This window comes from Zingiber officinale, chromosome 2B (assembly GCF_018446385.1).
Source record: "Zingiber officinale cultivar Zhangliang chromosome 2B, Zo_v1.1, whole genome shotgun sequence".
NCBI classification, from domain to species: Eukaryota; Viridiplantae; Streptophyta; class Magnoliopsida; order Zingiberales; family Zingiberaceae; genus Zingiber; species Zingiber officinale.
The window spans coordinates 84,172,274-84,189,734 of NC_055989.1; the positions used below are offsets into that span (position 1 = coordinate 84,172,274).

Here is a 17,461-nt window from a genome sequence, read left to right on the forward strand (position 1 = left end):
AGAACCAGCTAGCTATTCTCTTCCGTACGATCTCAAACTTACGGTCGAGATGACGAGACGGACGGCGGATTGGTAAAGGGACGTCGCCCTGCGGCCAATCAGAGGAGAGAAGTCCCTAAGGCGAATCTGGACCGTTCGCTGTGGCGTTCAAAATCATCATCGACACGCGTAGGAAGATTAAGCCCGATCTAAGAATGCAACCATAAAAAATATGGAACAAGGTAGTACTGAACACCGATTTTGCTCTGTAGACATTTTCCACCAACAGGAAGTACTCACACCGTCACACGGTCTATTTTAAAAAAATCCCCTATAAATACACCATAATGAGAATTAAACGATAGATATCTAAGTGACAACTTAACATCCTTCCGTTATACCGTAGCCCTAAGCTAAAAATGCAATTATAGAGGTTCAATATGTGATGCTCAATTGCATCTCTTTGTTAATGTCACTATGTTGTCGAAACATAACCACTACATAACTAGTCAAGCTACTCACCCTACTTATCGTAAAGGCGAGACGAGAGTGATTCACAAATCTAATATCGTGCTACGATGACAATGCCCTTGTATAAGATACAATGGCGATGCAAGGCAACATTCACGATATTAGCCTGACTGAAATGCTACGAGTGATGCATAAGCCCCATCCTTTACATTGATCAAATCCTCATGCTTGCCCATCTCTATCACCGCTCCGTTCTTGAGCACCACAATCGTATCGGCACCTTTAATGGTGGACAATCGGTGCGCAACGATGATAGTCGTGCAGTTGACTATCACTCTCTCAAGTGCGTCTTGCACTATATGTTCAGACTCCAAATCAAGGGCGCTGGTAGGCTCGTCGAACAGCAAGATCCTTGGATGCTTTATGATCACGCGTGCAATAGCCAGCCGTTGTTTCTGCCCACCTGATAATTGGGTACCTTGTTCGCCAACCGAAGTGTCATAGCCCTACACAAGCACAAGTGGCTTAGTCATTCATCTTTAGACAGTCTTGTTAGTATGATGGCTGTTAGATTTTGTAACCTGATGCAACCCGCTTATGAACTGGTGCGCGCTAGACAACTCTGAAGCTGCCAATATCTCTGACTCAGTGGCATCTTCTTTTCCATATGCAATGTTGGCTCGAATCGTATCGTGGAACAGTACAGGCTCTTGACTAACTAGACCCATTTGCTGCCTCAACCACCTGATCTGTAGGTTTCGTATGTCAACTCCATCTAGCAGTATATGACCGGAATTAAGGTCATAAAATCTTTGGAGCAGCGATAGCACAGTTGATTTCCCGCTTCCACTTTCACCGACGATAGCAACCGTCTGTCAAAGAGATCAGAACTTGGTTTCTATTACTTGTTCAACAGAAAACAATTAGCTATTTTGTTCAACGAAAGAGTGCAGAGGCATTTAAGAATAAGATTATTCAGTTACCTTTCCTGATTGAATATTAAAGCATAGATCACGAAAGATCTCGACGTCTGGCCTAGAGGGGTACCTGAAGCCGACATGATCAAAAACAATATTTCCCTCTACTAAGTCTAATGTTGTACCAGAATCATCACTGGAATCAATCTTGGACTTCCGGTCAAGTATGGCAAACACGGAAGCTGTAGCGGTTTTTGCTTTTGCAGAGTCGGGTGCGAGCGAACTATACTGTGTAATTCCTATCGCAGCAAAATTCAGAGCAAAGATGACCTATATGATATACAAAACAATGCATTCCGTATTAGCAGGGAACCCCAAGGATATGAGATATTTGGTGACAAACCTTCAATGACAGTGAGAATACATGTAGATACTACACAATAAATTAAACATATTTGAGAGTAATAATTAAGAACTAATTTTCTCAATGGGAAGAAGAGGCTTACACAAAAAACATCTGAAAATGTGGTCTTGCCATCCTTTATGAGCATGGCTCCAGCATAGAAAGCAGTTGCATATACACAGAACAATAAAGTGTTGGAGAGACCAAAACTTACTCCACCAATCAATCCTTGCTTTATCGTATTACTCATAGGACCTTTATATTTCCTCCGATAAATTTCCATCACCTTCTCTTCAGCTGTGAAAGAAGCAATTGTTCTGATACTTCTAATTGCATCAGTAGCAACCTGACTTACTTCCTCAAACATCACCTGCAGGAAAGTTGGTTAAAGTGTAAGAACAGTAAGAAGTATACTCCCAGAAGTAATTTAAGATATATTCTTGATTAAAATGTTTCCTTTATTACACTCAGATGTTGCACGATACTTCAGAAAAACAAGTTGAGTCGGCAGGCTGAATCCAATAGCCATGTGAGTTTCATCTAAAGAAAGGTTAATGAGCAGTTGAATTCAACCACTCAAGTTGCAGAGCATACCTTTGCATCTTGAGTCAATCCCTTCATGAACTTTAACTGAATCCATCCATTAAGGCCTATCAAAGGCACCAAAGCTAGGACTAAAAGAGCCAACTGCCAACATGCCAATAAAGCAATCGCCAAACCAGCAACCAAGGTGGAAACATTCTGAACCAAAAGTGCCAGAGTATCACCAACAAGATTCCTCACTGCTGCTGCATCTACAAAAAGTCTTGCACCAATTGCTCCAGTCGAGTTTTCAGGCTTGTCGAACCACTCAATCTCCATGTGAACAATCTTGTCAAAGGACATTGATCTGATTCTTTTTATTAACTTGGACCCAGCAATAGCAAACAAGAAAGCTCTAATTGGAATTGATATCAAGGTTACCAAGCCAAGAAAAGTTAACATCAATGACCAAAATTTGGAATCCTTGTGAAGCTTACTTGGTGGCTCAAACAAGGTATGCACTACTCTTGACAAGATAACTGCAAAAATGGGCAGTAGAACACCACTAACTATGGCAGCAAGTGAACCTATCAGTAGAATGGGAAGCTCTGGTTTATTAAGATAAGCAAGGCGGTGAAGTGGTACTTCAAGATTCTCTGATGGCCCTTCAGGAAGGGGGATCTCTATGGAAATATCTAGTTTTCCAGAGGGCAACCTAAAGGATTCTGATGATGCATGCTGATTTTCGCGTCTACTGGTTGACAGATGGGATGATGTATATTGAATCAACTGTTGGTCAACACTAGCATATGACTTCACCTGGTCAAGTGGAGTATGTTGATCAGCATCTTGCTTCACTTGTTGGAACCTTACAAGTTGGTTATAAGCTCCGTATGGAATCCGAATGAGCTCATCATGTGTACCTTTTTTATTTTAAAAAAAAATGACTTTTAGACAAGAATGACACCTACAAATTGGTAAAGATTTAAAAAATGATATATAACTTTTTTCCTATGGGGGAAAAGCATGCTCTAGGTAATAACAGTGGCACTTTAAGATGTAGGTTTCACACAACAATCTTATTAATTGTTCCCCAAAGTATAGAAATTCTATGGAAGATATATACCTTTTTCTATTATTAACCCTTTATGAACTACAGTGATCATGTTGGCATTCCTCACTGTGGTCAATCGATGAGCAACAATGACAGTGGTTGTATTTTGCATGGCATGAGTAAGCGCTTCCTGCAAGATAAATTCAGATTCTGCATCAAGAGCACTGGTGGCTTCATCTAGTAATAATATTTTTGGGTCCTTAAGAATAGCTCTAGCTATTGCAACTCTTTGTTTCTGTCCGCCAGAGAGTTGAATTCCATCATCTCCAACCAAGGTGTCAAGACCCTGAATATAGTATGAATCTTACAGAATAAAGAAGGCACAAATGCAAATAAATAGAAAAGCAAACGGTCATAAAAAAAAATACACACCTGAGGTAGTTGTTCGATAAATTTGGAAGCATTGGCTAGCTCAACAGCAGCTTTAATTTCATCAACAGTCGCACCATCCTTGCCATAAGCAATATTTTCCCGAATGCTAGATGCAAAGAGAACTGGTTCCTGGCTAACAAGTCCAATTTTCCCTCTTATCCATCTCAACTGAAAATCCTTGAGATTGATTCCATCTATAAGAATTTCACCAGCTTGTGGATCATAAAATCTTTCTATTAGACTGATTATGGTTGACTTTCCACTTCCACTTTCTCCAACTAAAGCAACAGAAGTTCCGCTTTGAATGAATAAAGACAATCCATTTAGTACTGGATCATCAGGTCTAGCTGGATAGCTAAAGTAGACATCCTTTAATTCAATATTTCCTTTAATGTCATCCAATGTGGTTCCAGTGGTATCATATGCATCTATCTCAGGCTTCCTTTTGATTGTCTCAAACATCTTGAATGCTGCTACTTGTCCTGCTGCAAAAGCACTTGTACATGGTGAGGCTTGCCCTAAAGACCTGAAGAATACTTGTCAGCCTGACTATTGCATTATGTAGGTTCTCACCAATTGTTATATTCAACTCATTGAAAGCCTACATGAGCATACATGCATACTCCAATTGACTTAATAAGTTTTCTCTTTGATATCATCCTCAAAATCATCACATTGGGCAGTTAACCTGACTAAAGCATTCTCAAAGCTCAAAACCTCAAGCAATGATCATGAATCAAGTTTCAGAAAGGAGTGAATCATGCTTAAGCCAGTGAATTAAGGCAGATATGGGTTAGTTCTCATAGGTTTCTGAAGGAGCTAGCTTACCAATTTGGTGAAGGCCTAAAAATTGTTACCAAGGTCTTGAATGCAACAAAATGTGGGCTTGCTTCCTATGTCATCAAAAAAAAATTCTTTTGGTTTGCAGATGTTTTAAAACATGATTAATATCATGCTTTGTTACATTAATAGCCTAGCTCAAAACCTTTGCATTAACCCAATTATAGGTAATAGTTATATGTGTATTGGAGTTAATAGATTAGTGTCATGTGTTATTTATATCATTAGGTGTTATATCAGGGTCTTATATGTGGATGTAATGGTTCTATTTTGATTCAAATAATACAATATAAGTTTATCCTCTCTAAACTTGGTAAAAGTTAAAACTAAACCTAAGATTAGAATTGCTTCCTTTTTTCTCTTTATACGACAATAACATTTTCCTAGAAAATATGGAAATTTATACTAAGAAAATAGCATGTGGGTATCACATCGACTTCAAACTATCCTACTTTATGGTAAATTTTCTTATGCAAAATATAACTCACATGGCGCCTGTAATGACTGCAAGAATTACATTGAAAACAGCTCCTCCAGTATAGTTGTGCTTCAATATTAACTCAGACCCGTACCATATTCCTAAACCATAACCGAAGAAAAGAATAGCAAAAGTTGCACCCAAGCCAATTCCTGCAAACAAGCCTTCCAAAATACTGGCCCTGTAAGCACCACTCAGACTTCTATTGTATTTCTTTATAGCATGTTCCTCTCCAGTAAAAGAGGCAATCTGAGAAAAAAAAAAACAGTGCGTTTAGTTTAGGAAAAAACAATTACTCTTTTAACTCACATAAATGTAAACAGTAAGTGCCCCTACAGTCCTAATTGAGCTGATTGTTTGTTCAACAGTTGCAGCTGCTTCTGAATAAGCTGTCTGTCCATGAGCTGCCATCTTGGTCAAGAGAGTAGCCATGATTGCAGCTGCAAGAACCATAGGAGGAATGGTGGACAGCATAACTAGTGTAAGTTGCCATCCTTGAATGAATGCTATAATAAACCCTCCAATGAATGATGACAGCAACTGGACAAACTTTCCAGCCTACGAGCAAATCATATAACACATAACTGAGTGACAGATTTCTAAATATCCAGCTGTTAAGTATAATAGTATCAACAAACATAGGTGTGTCAATAAAAGTGGGAGTTGAAACTAAAGCTAACTAGGAGAAAAAGTATGGAAGTGTATCTAGTTGATGAGACAAGCCAAACTGAAACAATAAAAGACAGCAGGAGCAGTTGCTCAGTTGAAAAGGAAAACACAGGAATCAAGTAATCTTCTGGTACCTTTTCACCCATGGCGTCTTGAATGAGAAATGTGCCACCTGACATCTTTGCCACGGCTTCTCCTGTGTTTGCCTCCATGTCAAAGAATCCAATATCTTGTCCAAGTATGGCTTTCAAGTAGAGATTTCTAATCCTTGCAGCTTGTCTTTCCCCAGTGATCGTCCAGCAAGCCACCTCTAATAATAAACATTATTTAGCATTAAGTGTCATACCTAAGAAATAAGCAAAGTGGCATGCCATGGAAAATGTGTATTCTTACGAAGTAATGATGCTATGCCAGTTGCCAAGCCTAAATATACAAACTTGAGAGAGACCTGATGAGAAAAGCAATTTCTGGGAATCAAAATTGAGAATGTCATATGTGTAATGTTCCATGAAAACTCAAAAGGTAGAGGAAAAAAATTGCACGTGTCAGGAAAAAAAAAGTAGGTTCTCTGATTAACAAAAAATTTATTATGATTCTTTTCCTCTTTATTAGATGATTGTAGGAGCAATCCACCTTGGAAACTGCATGAGCAATGCTTCTTATATTTATGTTCATCCCGAAAGCATTAACCATATCTCCAAAAAACACCGTTGACATAGGTAGGGAGATGCCATTCAAGATAGCTGATATTGTGCCCATAATCAGTAAAAAATAGTCTGTTCTATCAGCCAAGGAGTAAAGCTTGTAATATGGTATGCTGTCACTCCTCTTCTTTGACTCTTGCAGTTTACTTTCACTCTGGAAATCATTGATGACTTCTTGTTCATCGGGAGTCACATCATTCAAGCTTGAAACTTTCATCCTTCCTTTTGGTGCTATGATTGTTTACTATCAGGTATTTCACTCAATTGCCCAACAGTTCAACGTGGCAATCCTTCTTCACAGAAGAAAATAACATAAATTAGTAATTTGATAAAATTAATAAAAGGTGATCAACTATATTGTTCTGATAGGGAAGCTAAACTAATACGTATCCATGACATTCCATAGTGGAAATTAAAGTACAGAACTTACTCTCACTCATTCTATGCATTCAACAAAATTAATGATCCTATTCACACAAAAAATACCTTCTTTGTGTAGTTGATCATACTCATCAGGACATTTAAAATGGCCTAGAATTCTTATACTCTCTCAATAAGTATTCCAAAGGCAGTTACAACACTTTTATTTTTTTTCTTTGGAAAAAAAAAAACTTCTAACAGATGATTAATCAAAGAAACTCACAATAATCTGAAGCCAATTTCTTGAACGTGATATTAGTACTTTCAAGTAGGATAGTAAACAAGGATCACTCTGATATTTGGAGAAGAATGTGAAGCTCAGCACTGCATTTTGGTGGACCAAAATCCAAGTCTTGCTGTTGCTTCTGCTTCCACTTTGTTGAGAATTCGTATATGCCGAGAATGAAGGGAAGGCAATCCACTATAGTGGTTTGTTCCCATGCCCTAATTTTATATAACAGAGACCATCGATAATGGAACGATACTTCGATTAACAACAAAACATTTGTAGATACCAAAATTTGTCGTCTAACGATGAAAACGGCCCTCAGGCACATGATTAGCAGTTGGAACTCATACGTGAGCAAGTTCATCATACTTCTGACTAAATAACTTAGGTCATGAAATCATAAAGAAGCCCCACAGGGGAAAAATCCAAAATCGAATCTTTTTGATGGATTGGGCACGAATGATGCGAAAGATACCAAATTCGAGACCAAAGCCAGTAATCGCATATACTTGACCGAAAAAATTGCGAGAAACTAACCGTGAGTGAGTAGGCGTTCTTGGCAGATGGTTGAGAAATCGCATCTACTTGACCTAATCTCGGGGAAGATGAAGCACGCCCATGGAAGCAATCGGGCACGGAGAGGAGAATGCGAGCGGGCGATGATGGCCACCATGGCTGGAAAATGAAGGCAGGCACAGAGAGATCGAAGAATGGCGAAGTGCAGAGAAAGGTTTACATAAACATATATTGTTGAAATGCGTTCAATAATCTTTGAAAAATCCAGAATCATTCTCCTATTGCCCTTCTGGACTGGAGCGGCCCCGATCGAGACCCTCGAGGCGGAGGCGAGGACGATCGACGCCTGATCCATGAAGAGAGCTGCCGTGATTGCCAGGCCAAGGGCGAGGGACATGATTCATACTTCATACTTGATTTTACGAAAGTGCGATAGTGTAAAAAACACAAATAGTGTCAAAATATAAGAGTAATCCATAATTCATACTTGATTTTACGAATGTGCGATAGTGTTTTATTTCACTGGCAAAAAAAAAAAAAATAATACACAAATAGAACAAAAATAGATAAATAATTCATAATTCATGTTTAATTTTATGATTCGCAACTATTCACAACTAAATCAGGCCTAAACCGCAAATGGAAGTGCGATAGTGTTCTTAGATGAGTAAACACTCACAGTGATCTAACAAAACAATAAAATGCATCAAATGTACAGTTCTTGAGTTATGAAAGCTGGAAAAGAAAGACAACATCATGCACAAACTCCTCAACGTGGAGAAGAGAAGAGCGCAAGTACCATGAAACCTCTTCACGTAGAATGTGCATCATTAGCCTTGAGTAATCAGGGATCATTTTGTGAGCTTGGTATCTCAGAATCTGTAGCTTGGTTTGCACTTAGGGATTCATCCTGAAAAGAATTCGCAATTAGGAAAATAAAAAAGGAAATTGATAGCTAGATGATGAGTTGAGTCTCTGTAACAATTCTGGCGAGACCATTAACCTTGATGCAGACATATGTGTAAAAGACATCCAAGTGAGAACCTAGAGCTTCAGTGGCCCAGCTACCATCCCTGTCTAATGGCCGTGGAGCCGACAGTTCCCACCTTTTCCGCCTTGAACTCTTCGCCGCTCTCTCTGAAGTGCACAAATCAATGATCAATTTTCACAAAACTAATTTCATGACGAGCAAAATCCATAATTGTTTTCTTGTTCAATAGTTTGAGTAACTGATGAGCCTATGTGAATATATGAATAACAAATAGTACAGGAATTGATCTCAATGACTCAGATAGAGACTCAGGTTCAAACACGTAAGGATATGAAGATTATGGAAACTGACAAGAAGGAAACAAGCTTGAGGAAACATGACAGTTCTGAATCTGATTGGGTGCATCAAATTTTGTTAGCTGATATGCCAACATGCATAGAAGCTTTGTTGAAAGAATGACAAGAAATATTTGTCTGAACTCATGAATACATGATACACTCAAGGAAATTTGAAGATAGAGACAATTTATGACATTGCTAGAATTGGTAGATGTAATAAATCATGTGGAATTATGGCATTTTCCACTCACTTCTAAGTTTCAATACTTCTTTTGCCCTTCTCGATTTGTTGTTCACGTGTTCATTTCAAGGTAGGGAACCAAAGAATATCAAATCATTCTGAAAACCAATTAAAGAATTAATAATATAAACGAGTAAAAACTGACCTAGCAAATGCAGTTTTATATTCCATAGTTCAACGCTCCTTAACAAATCCAATCGATTGTTTGGACTATCAAAAGTGATCTGCATTGATTAAAAAATGAGTTAGTAATAATACTACTTTCTTTTATTTCCAAAAATGCAAGGAAATCCACGCCAAACATACCAGAATATATGCTCCTTTATCCTTGAGGACCCTGACGGAGATTTCATATTGACGTTTGTTAAATGACCAATAGTTAGTTAAATTTATTACTATAATTGGAGAACACCTTTACCTTTCAACCTCCTTCAACAGCTGAGTTGCATGAGTAATATCATCCTCTCCACACTACATGAAACCATCTTCTACTATCAGCTTATGAAACAAGAAAAGCTTGAGTCGCAATACACTCACCATGAAAGTATCAAGAGTTCCTGCAGAAGGCAGTTCGAATTTTAACCATGTACTAATTCTTGAGAGAATTATATTATCGATACTTGAAACAAACCAAGGATAAAGTGATAATTGCATAAGTACCTTTATCAATAACAGCATCAAATGAACCAGACTCGAAAGGACTCATATCTCGTACATCCATTTTGATATCTGTTGATGTAATCAAGAAGCAGCATGCATCATATAAGAACTTTATCTACCTAACGACAAATAAAGACTAAACCATGCGATGAGAATACAATCACCCAATGAAGAAGTTTATGGGCCAAAAATAGTAGAGCAAGCTATCATAGATTAGAGAGTATACACTTGAGTACTGATTTATGAGAATATTTCGCCTGCATAGTTTCTATCAGCACAGATGATATATCAATGTTGACAACGTCTTGGTAACCATCATCAACCAGGTCCTCACCAAGTGCTGTTAGAATTTGCGTATCAGCTTTAACAAGCTAATCATTGTCAAGAAAGCAATATTTTTAAATACATATAAGCCAGGAAACAAGTCAGAAAGAAACATCAAGGATTGATGAGGCATCTAGGAATAACTAATTGAACTCAAAAAGATCAATAAAAATCTTTAACAGGAACATATAGTCATGAATTTATAAGTGATGCCAATAGTGAACCTAACACAACTCGGAAGCTAATCCCTTAATTCTAAAATGCAACAAGTACATATAAATCATGAAACAAGTTACAATAAAACCTGAAGGATTGATGAGAGATCTAGGAATCAACAGTAATCTTTAACAGGAACATATTGGTCATGATTTTATAAGTGATACCAGCACTCAACTCAATACAACTCGTAGCTAATCTCTATCTTATGAAAGTTTGTTGCCAATAATTTTACTCTGTTCTTAGCTAAAATGCAATAAATATTTCAATGGTTCAAGAGAATAATCAACTAAGCAACTCAACTAGGAATGATAACTTCAGATTACATCACTAATCAAACCTGGATAATTAACAGCTAAAATCAAGGGTTCTTGAGCGTACTTACAACAAACAAATCCCAATTGCCCATCACTGTGGCCTATATCCATGATCTTAAGAACAAACCAAACAAGATCCGTTCAATGGACCATAGATCGATGCCACTCCAAGATTCAAAATTCATAAAGAATCGAGCATTTCGTCCTCTCCCATCGCGAAGCACAAATCAGGAGGCAAAGATCCGCAATATGAGAAAGGGCGTGCGTCGATCGATTGTGTCTCGGAAGGAATTGAACCCTGGGGGTAAAAAGTAAAGGAAAGGGGAGAAGGGGGCGGTACCTGAGTTTCCGCAGCCGATGATGAGGATGCGGTGATGGCGGCGGAGGTAGAGGTCGAAGAGGGAGACGAGGCTTGGGTATTCCATGTACCAATCATAGGAGGAGTAGTTGTTCCGGTACCTCTCGTCCCAGTACGAGGCATTCCAGTAGTCAGGCGTCATACCCGACGAGCTTGAAGTCATCGCGCTCTCTTTTTCTCTTTCTCCGTCTCCACCTCTCTCACACTCGCTGCTATCCGGCGATCTTGAAGTCTTCGCAAGCTCTCTTTCTCTTTCTCCATCTCCACCTCTCTCACGCTCGCCGCTATCCGGCGATCCTGAAGCCATCCCGAGCTCTCTTTCTCTTTCCCTATTTCTATCTCTCTCAGACTCTCCGCTATCCGGAGATCTTGAAGCCATCGCGAGCTCTCTTTCTCTATCTCTATCTCCCGCACACTCGCCGTCGCCGGCGGCTATTTCACCTGCTCCTGTTCCGGTGTGAGGTAATTAAGTGCGTAAATTGCATCTTAACCCTAAACATTACCGTTGTTTCAGTGTAGTCCTTGAATATTATATTTTGTCCTTTGACCCCTAAAAATTCTTAATGATCAGTTTCAATTTATTTATTCATTTATTTTACTCCAAAACAAAGCTCTCAAGGAACCAATAATAATAAACACTAATTAATAAAGAGAAAATTTGATACTGATTTAAATTAATTTAATATTTTTTAAAAAAATTTCTTTTGTTCATAGTCTAACCGTGTAGAAGATTTAAATAATTTTAATCCTATTAATATTCTTTTATCATCAATGTGATTCTTAAACATCCACTGGAGACTTTACAAAGTTTCTATTCATATAATTCTCCAATCATATTAATAAAAGATTTTTTTCCCTAAAAAATGTGGTGCAATTAGAGGGTGCAAATGAATTGTACCGACTTGAATAATATGTAAATATTAATATTTGAATTTGAGTTTGAAAAATATAAATGATTCAAATTTGATTAGAAATTTGATATAATAATTTTGGATCAAAATAAAATTAGAGTTCGAGTTGAATTTGAATTGTTTGAATCTTGATTTAAATTTGAATTTGATTCAATTTATTTGAATTTTAATTTGAGAGTATTTAAATTAAAAAAATCATAGTTCGATTTGAATTAAATATTTTTATGATGTTTCAAGCTTTATTTATATGTACCCCTAATTGCAACTAAGTAACGGATTTTGAATTTCACTAAAGATAAATATGTCGGAGGTAACTTTAGGTATGAATAAGCTGTATTTCAATTAATCATCAGAGGAAGACTATTTACCTAATCTTACTGTTTTATTAAAAATGAAACTATTTACTAATTATTTTTGATAAAGTTTAAAATTAAATTAAACTCACGGCTTGGTTTGACTCATGGGTGTCACACCTACAAGCTCCTACCTTGTCGCAAAATCGTGGCCGTAAACAATAATAATATTTTGTAGGGACCTATAAGACGGAATATCGATATCATTCCTCCAATAATGTAAAGAACAATTAAAAAAAATCATGATTGTTTAAATTTTCTAGAGGTCGATCTCTAAGCGTAGCATGCACCATGCACTAACATTCTTTATTTCAACTTTTGTTCCCAAGAGAATCTCGCATGTGTAATGGTTCCTATATATGCAACGAGGAGGGTGTCTTCTTTGGATCAAGTGTGCGATGCCACACCTTTATGCAGCCTTATGCCTTCCGACCTCATTCACTTCTCATCTCCTAAACTCCAAATCCCAAAGTCATGATTATAGCCTTTAACACTAGGGCATGTTCCCTTAATGGCCACATAATCCTCCTTCTCAAACTTGTTAAATTTTCTCTTCTAAATTCATCTCCTTACGCTTTCTGTCTCTCACAAGTGACTTCCTAGCTAAATCCGATTCTTTAATACTCAACAAAAGTGAAAAGTATAGATCTGATTTATTGCTCCACTCGTGTTACTTGATAAGAGTTTGAAGGTGGTGGAAAGTTATGGACAATTATGTAACAGTAAAATATTTTCTCAGTTTCTCAAACATTTAATAATTTAGTTCTAGTTTCGGTAAATTAAAGGATAAATTTTTTTAAAAAAAATATTAAATTGATGTGCTGCTCATTTCCATAGGATCGGATAGTCACTTAGAATTAAATCAGTATAAGTTGAATATACGATACTAATTAAAAAATATTAAAAAAATAGAGTCATAGAAAAACAAGCTAAGGAATATTAGGTGTCCCAATAATACAAACCTTCTTATAGATACAAGTAGCCAAAGCTTTTCAAAGGGAAGCACTACACGAAAGAGCACGAGCGAAAGCGCAAAGCGAGAAAGGTGCGAAGTATTTGGAGTTGGGAGAGCATGCGCCGGCCCACGCCAACCTCAACGACACACCTTTTCGTGCGCATGTTTCAAACAAAGACAATAAAGCAATATTCTTGCTCAAGATCAACAATTAATTTTATTTTTAACTTTTTCATATATCAAGGTATAATATTTTATCTAGAATGTTTATGTTAGAAACTCCTTTTACAATTAAATTGATTCTTTAATTTATCTATCTTCGCAGAATCTAAGGAGATAGGTGGGATTATTTTTTTACTATAATATTTTAATTTTTTTTTCTTTTCTAGTATATAATATATAATATATAATAATCTATGATTAATTGTGTAACTAACTTAACCGATAGCACTGGTCCGTTCCAAACTCCATAACGGCCCTCGGCATTCCCTCCGTCAAGCAGGCCGCGGTCACCGGCGGGATGGTGAGCGTGGGCGCCACCCCGTAGACGTTCCAGCAGAACGGTTCCATCACGAAGTAGTCCCTCGCCGGCAGCAGCTCCACGCCGGCGAGCGTGATGTTGGTGCAGGGGACGGCGTCGCTGCAGGCGAGGTGCACCGGGGGGCCCCGCACGTCGTAGGTGCCCCGGATGTCGGCGTAGGTCACGCCGGCGATGCGCACGGCCGAGGTGGCGTTGGGGCAGGACTTGGCGAGGCAGTAGTACTGGTCGATGATGATCGGGTTGCGGACGTCGTCCATGCGGATGCCGGCGAAGGTGACCGCCGTCACCGCGCCGACGCCGCCCTGCCATGTCTTGATGCGGACGCCGTTGTCGGAGAGGCGGATGACGCAGTTGCGGACGGTGACGTTCGTGACGCAGGCGGCGGAGCTGCCCTGCTTCCCGAGGGAGCCGATGCTGATGCCGTGCCCGCCGGGGCCGCAGGTGACGTTGTGGATGTCGACGTTGGCGGTGCCGGCGCCGATGGAGACGCAGTCGTCGCCGTTGGAGATGTGGGAGTCGCGGATGACGACGCCGTTGGAGTTCTCGAGGTGGATTCCGTCGGTGTTGGGGCTGAGGGCGGGGGAGGCGATGCGGATGGAGTCGACGGTGACGTTCCGGCAGCCGTCGAACCGGAAGTGGAATTGGGGGCTGTTCTGGACTTTAATGCCACGAACGGTCAGATTTGAGCTCATGAAGAATCTCAACGCCTGAAAAAAAAAAGCACAAAATTTTTAAAAATAAAAAACAATTTTGTGAATTTAATAAATGATTTTTTTTAAAAAAATAATTTTTAATTTACCACAGGGCTGTCACACGGTCCTGATGAGCTTCCATTACTCTACAAAATTAAGAAAAAAAAAAGAAATATTATTATTATCATTTTAACTTTGTCGGTCTCGATTTCGAAATAAAATTATTGCGAGGGGGGTAAATGAAAAAGTAAAAAAACTATAAACCTTGTGAGGTTTGCAAGGGAGGTCCCACCATTTGTCTCCTTTTCCATCGATTAGGCCGCCTCCTTCTAGTCTCAGCCCATTGGCTCTGTAGAAAACCAGCCACTGTCGCCGGTTGTTGTTCGCCGGCCACTCGCCGGGGCCGTCCGGCGGCATCATCGTCCCGTCGACCTTCAAATGAATCAAACACAGATCGCACAGGAATTTAGATGGGGGGATAGATTAATTGGCAATTGGGAAATTCTCCATTGGCTCATGGAGCAAGCACGCACGTGTAGGACCAGCTCGGAGCTCCGGCAAGGTCCGGGGAAGATGGTCGACTGGAGCTTGAAGCTGTAGCCTCGAGGGACGAGGACGACGGGGCCGGGCTTCGCGTCTTGGCACGCCGAGACCCACGCCGCCCTGAACGCCTCGGTGTCGTCGGCGACGCCGTCTCCCGCTGCCCCGAAGGCTCTCACGTCGTAAACCACCGACACAGGGGAATGCGCCGGCGCCGGGGCCGGAGACGGAGACGGAGAAGGAGGGAGAGGAATTGAGGCAGGAGGAGGAGTGGCGCGACTGCAATTGGCGGACGTCTCGTTTGATGCCCCCTGCGGCGCGGCGGCGGAGAAGGCGGAGGTCGCCGGAGGCAGAGCAATGCTCTGTTTTAAGTGCTTGGTACGGTGGCGGCGGCTGTGCGTTCTTCCCTGGACGAGGCTGAAACAGAGGAGGACCAGCACAAGAAGGTGGAGCAATCGTGGGAGTGGCTCCATTTGGAGGATGTAGCACAAGTTGTTGTTGAGAGAAAGAGAGAGTGATCCCACAAGTATTTATAATGGATCGAAGATCCACTTGATCAGTCGATCTATCTATCGATCTATCTATCTATCTAAAAAATTGCACGCGAGGAAGGAGTCATCGATGTGAAAGGTGATGGACAAGTTAGACAGATGAATTGTATATGATGAGACAACAGACGAAGAAGGAGAAATGACGGTGGTGGGAGAGGAGGAGGAGGTGGTGGTGGTGGTGGTGACGGTGGTGGAGGGGGCGGAGGAGCATGCAAGCATTATTCTAATGGCGGCAACCGACCAAATACATGCACAATTGGTAGTTGAGTTGAATTGGGAGGAGCACAAGGAAAGTTAAAAGGTAGATGAGTGTGGCTGTGTGAGTGTTAGTGGTAAGTATAAAGTTTTTAAAGGCTTTTTGTTTTCGTCTAAATCGTAAACTCTAAATTCTAAATCTTGTATGATCTTAACTTCTCGTATAAATTGTTTATATAGATTCGTGTGTAAACCCTATATAATAGTTCTATAAATTTTTGGAATGTGGAGTAATTTAGGGGTGGGGTCTCGCCTTTATTTAGAATCTTCTAGAGTCTATTAGGACCGCTGCGAGCTAGTTGTTCGATTATTTTCATGTGCTCATCTATAATTAGTTAGTATGCAGCAAAAACAAATACAAACAGTAATAATAGAATAAGCACAAGACATGAACTTTTATTTCGTTTGGAACTCCGATTCCTACTCTGAAATCTAGTCCTAGCGATGTTATCACCACTAAATCTTCTCCTTCTTAAACACCTTCCGAAGGTGGAGAAACTTCTACCAACTTGTTTTCACAACAATACAATAAAAAACAAGATGCAAATAAAATAAAAGCTAAAACAACTTTATCATTGGGAAGATGTGTTATGAGTAAATGATATCATCTTTATTTAAAATCTTCTAGATTATGTTAGGATCAATGTAAGCTAGATGAAGAATGAATAATTTCTTCTGCATTATTTGATTATCCTCGTGTGTTCATCTACAACTACAAATACAAACATCAAAAACAAACACAAGAGATATAATCTTTTATTTAGTTCAGAACCTCGATTCTTATTTCAAAGTCTAGTCCTAGCGATGCTACCATCGCTAAATCTTGTTCTTCTCAAAAATCTTTTAGAGACAGAAAAATCTCTTACAATCGATTTTCACAATAATTCAATAAGAAATACGAATGAAAGCTAAAACAAGTTCACCTATTGGGAAAGTTAATGGTAGATGAGTGAGGTGTGTGAGTCGTGCGTATAAATTTTTCAAAGGAAATGGATTAGTTTTGTTTAGGATCTTTATTTAATCTTCTAGATGCCTGTCTTTCTAAAAGCAACTAAGTACTTCTTTATGTACTTGTTAATATTAATTAAGATGATTAGAATGAAATGGGGATTATAAAAGACATCACGCATATTATTTTTAATTAAGAAACCCCGAAACCATGAAAATAATAAGTATATCATTTTGTCCAAATTGAAACCCCAAGAAAGCTAAAATTCCCTCCTAATCCTCATGAAACGTCAAGCCTAGGGTTTGATTTCTTATTCATCAAAATTGCACCATAAATAGGGTATGACTCCATTGAATTGCTTGATTAGAACTGTAAATCCTAAATTCATCCCTCGTCGTAAATCCTAAGCCCTAAACTCTAAACTTATCTACCTACTTATCCATCCATCCCGGCCAATCCTAAATTTATCCCTCGTCATAAATCCTAAGCCCTAAACTCTAAACCTATCTACCTACTTATCCATCCATCCCGGCCACAGACCAACTAGTGCATTTTTCATCCGTCCACATAACCACAAAACCTTCTAATGCTTAGTGACAAGCCCCAAAGGATTAAAACAAACACACGCATGGAAC

The 17,461-nt window shown here is 39.2% G+C and overlaps 4 protein-coding genes across 6 annotated transcripts; all 4 read right to left on the minus strand.

Annotated features, from left to right (window-relative positions):
* Positions 1-327: 327 nt before the first annotated feature.
* Positions 328-8,123, minus strand: LOC122046095 (ABC transporter B family member 4-like). Of its 3 annotated transcripts, XM_042606618.1 has the most exons (14): positions 7,656-8,123; positions 7,113-7,333; positions 6,399-6,762; positions 6,159-6,213; positions 5,900-6,075; positions 5,433-5,654; positions 5,107-5,345; positions 3,779-4,304; positions 3,419-3,692; positions 2,365-3,215; positions 1,874-2,140; positions 1,434-1,697; positions 1,032-1,322; positions 328-956 (listed from the first exon to the last, which is right to left on the minus strand). In XM_042606618.1, the coding sequence occupies exons 3-14, from the start codon at positions 6,684-6,686 to the stop codon at positions 612-614; spliced, it is 3,798 nt and encodes a 1,265-aa protein (XP_042462552.1). In that variant the 5' UTR covers positions 6,687-6,762; positions 7,113-7,333; positions 7,656-8,123; the 3' UTR covers positions 328-611. The 3 variants fall into 3 exon arrangements, with proteins under 3 accessions (XP_042462552.1, XP_042462551.1, XP_042462553.1); XM_042606617.1 differs by lacking the exon at positions 7,113-7,333; XM_042606619.1 differs by lacking the exons at positions 7,113-7,333; positions 7,656-8,123 and having other exon boundaries at positions 5,900-6,073; positions 6,399-6,480.
* Positions 8,124-8,478: 355 nt separating this feature from the next.
* LOC122048401 (EEF1A lysine methyltransferase 4-like) lies at positions 8,479-10,832 on the minus strand. Its single transcript, XM_042609970.1, has 9 exons — positions 10,745-10,832; positions 10,091-10,204; positions 9,865-9,933; positions 9,742-9,761; positions 9,623-9,675; positions 9,511-9,541; positions 9,350-9,428; positions 8,638-8,771; positions 8,479-8,544 (listed from the first exon to the last, which is right to left on the minus strand). The coding sequence occupies exons 1-9, from the start codon at positions 10,830-10,832 to the stop codon at positions 8,479-8,481; spliced, it is 654 nt and encodes a 217-aa protein (XP_042465904.1).
* Positions 10,215-11,577, minus strand: LOC122046134. Its single transcript, XM_042606679.1, has one exon. The coding sequence runs from the start codon at positions 11,456-11,458 to the stop codon at positions 10,949-10,951; it is 510 nt and encodes a 169-aa protein (XP_042462613.1). The 5' UTR covers positions 11,459-11,577; the 3' UTR covers positions 10,215-10,948.
* Positions 11,578-13,518: 1,941 nt separating this feature from the next.
* Positions 13,519-15,594, minus strand: LOC122046111 (polygalacturonase At1g48100-like). The gene is made up of 4 exons (XM_042606644.1): positions 15,065-15,594; positions 14,796-14,963; positions 14,639-14,677; positions 13,519-14,546 (listed from the first exon to the last, which is right to left on the minus strand). The coding sequence occupies exons 1-4, from the start codon at positions 15,542-15,544 to the stop codon at positions 13,731-13,733; spliced, it is 1,503 nt and encodes a 500-aa protein (XP_042462578.1). The 5' UTR covers positions 15,545-15,594; the 3' UTR covers positions 13,519-13,730.
* Positions 15,595-17,461: the final 1,867 nt, after the last annotated feature.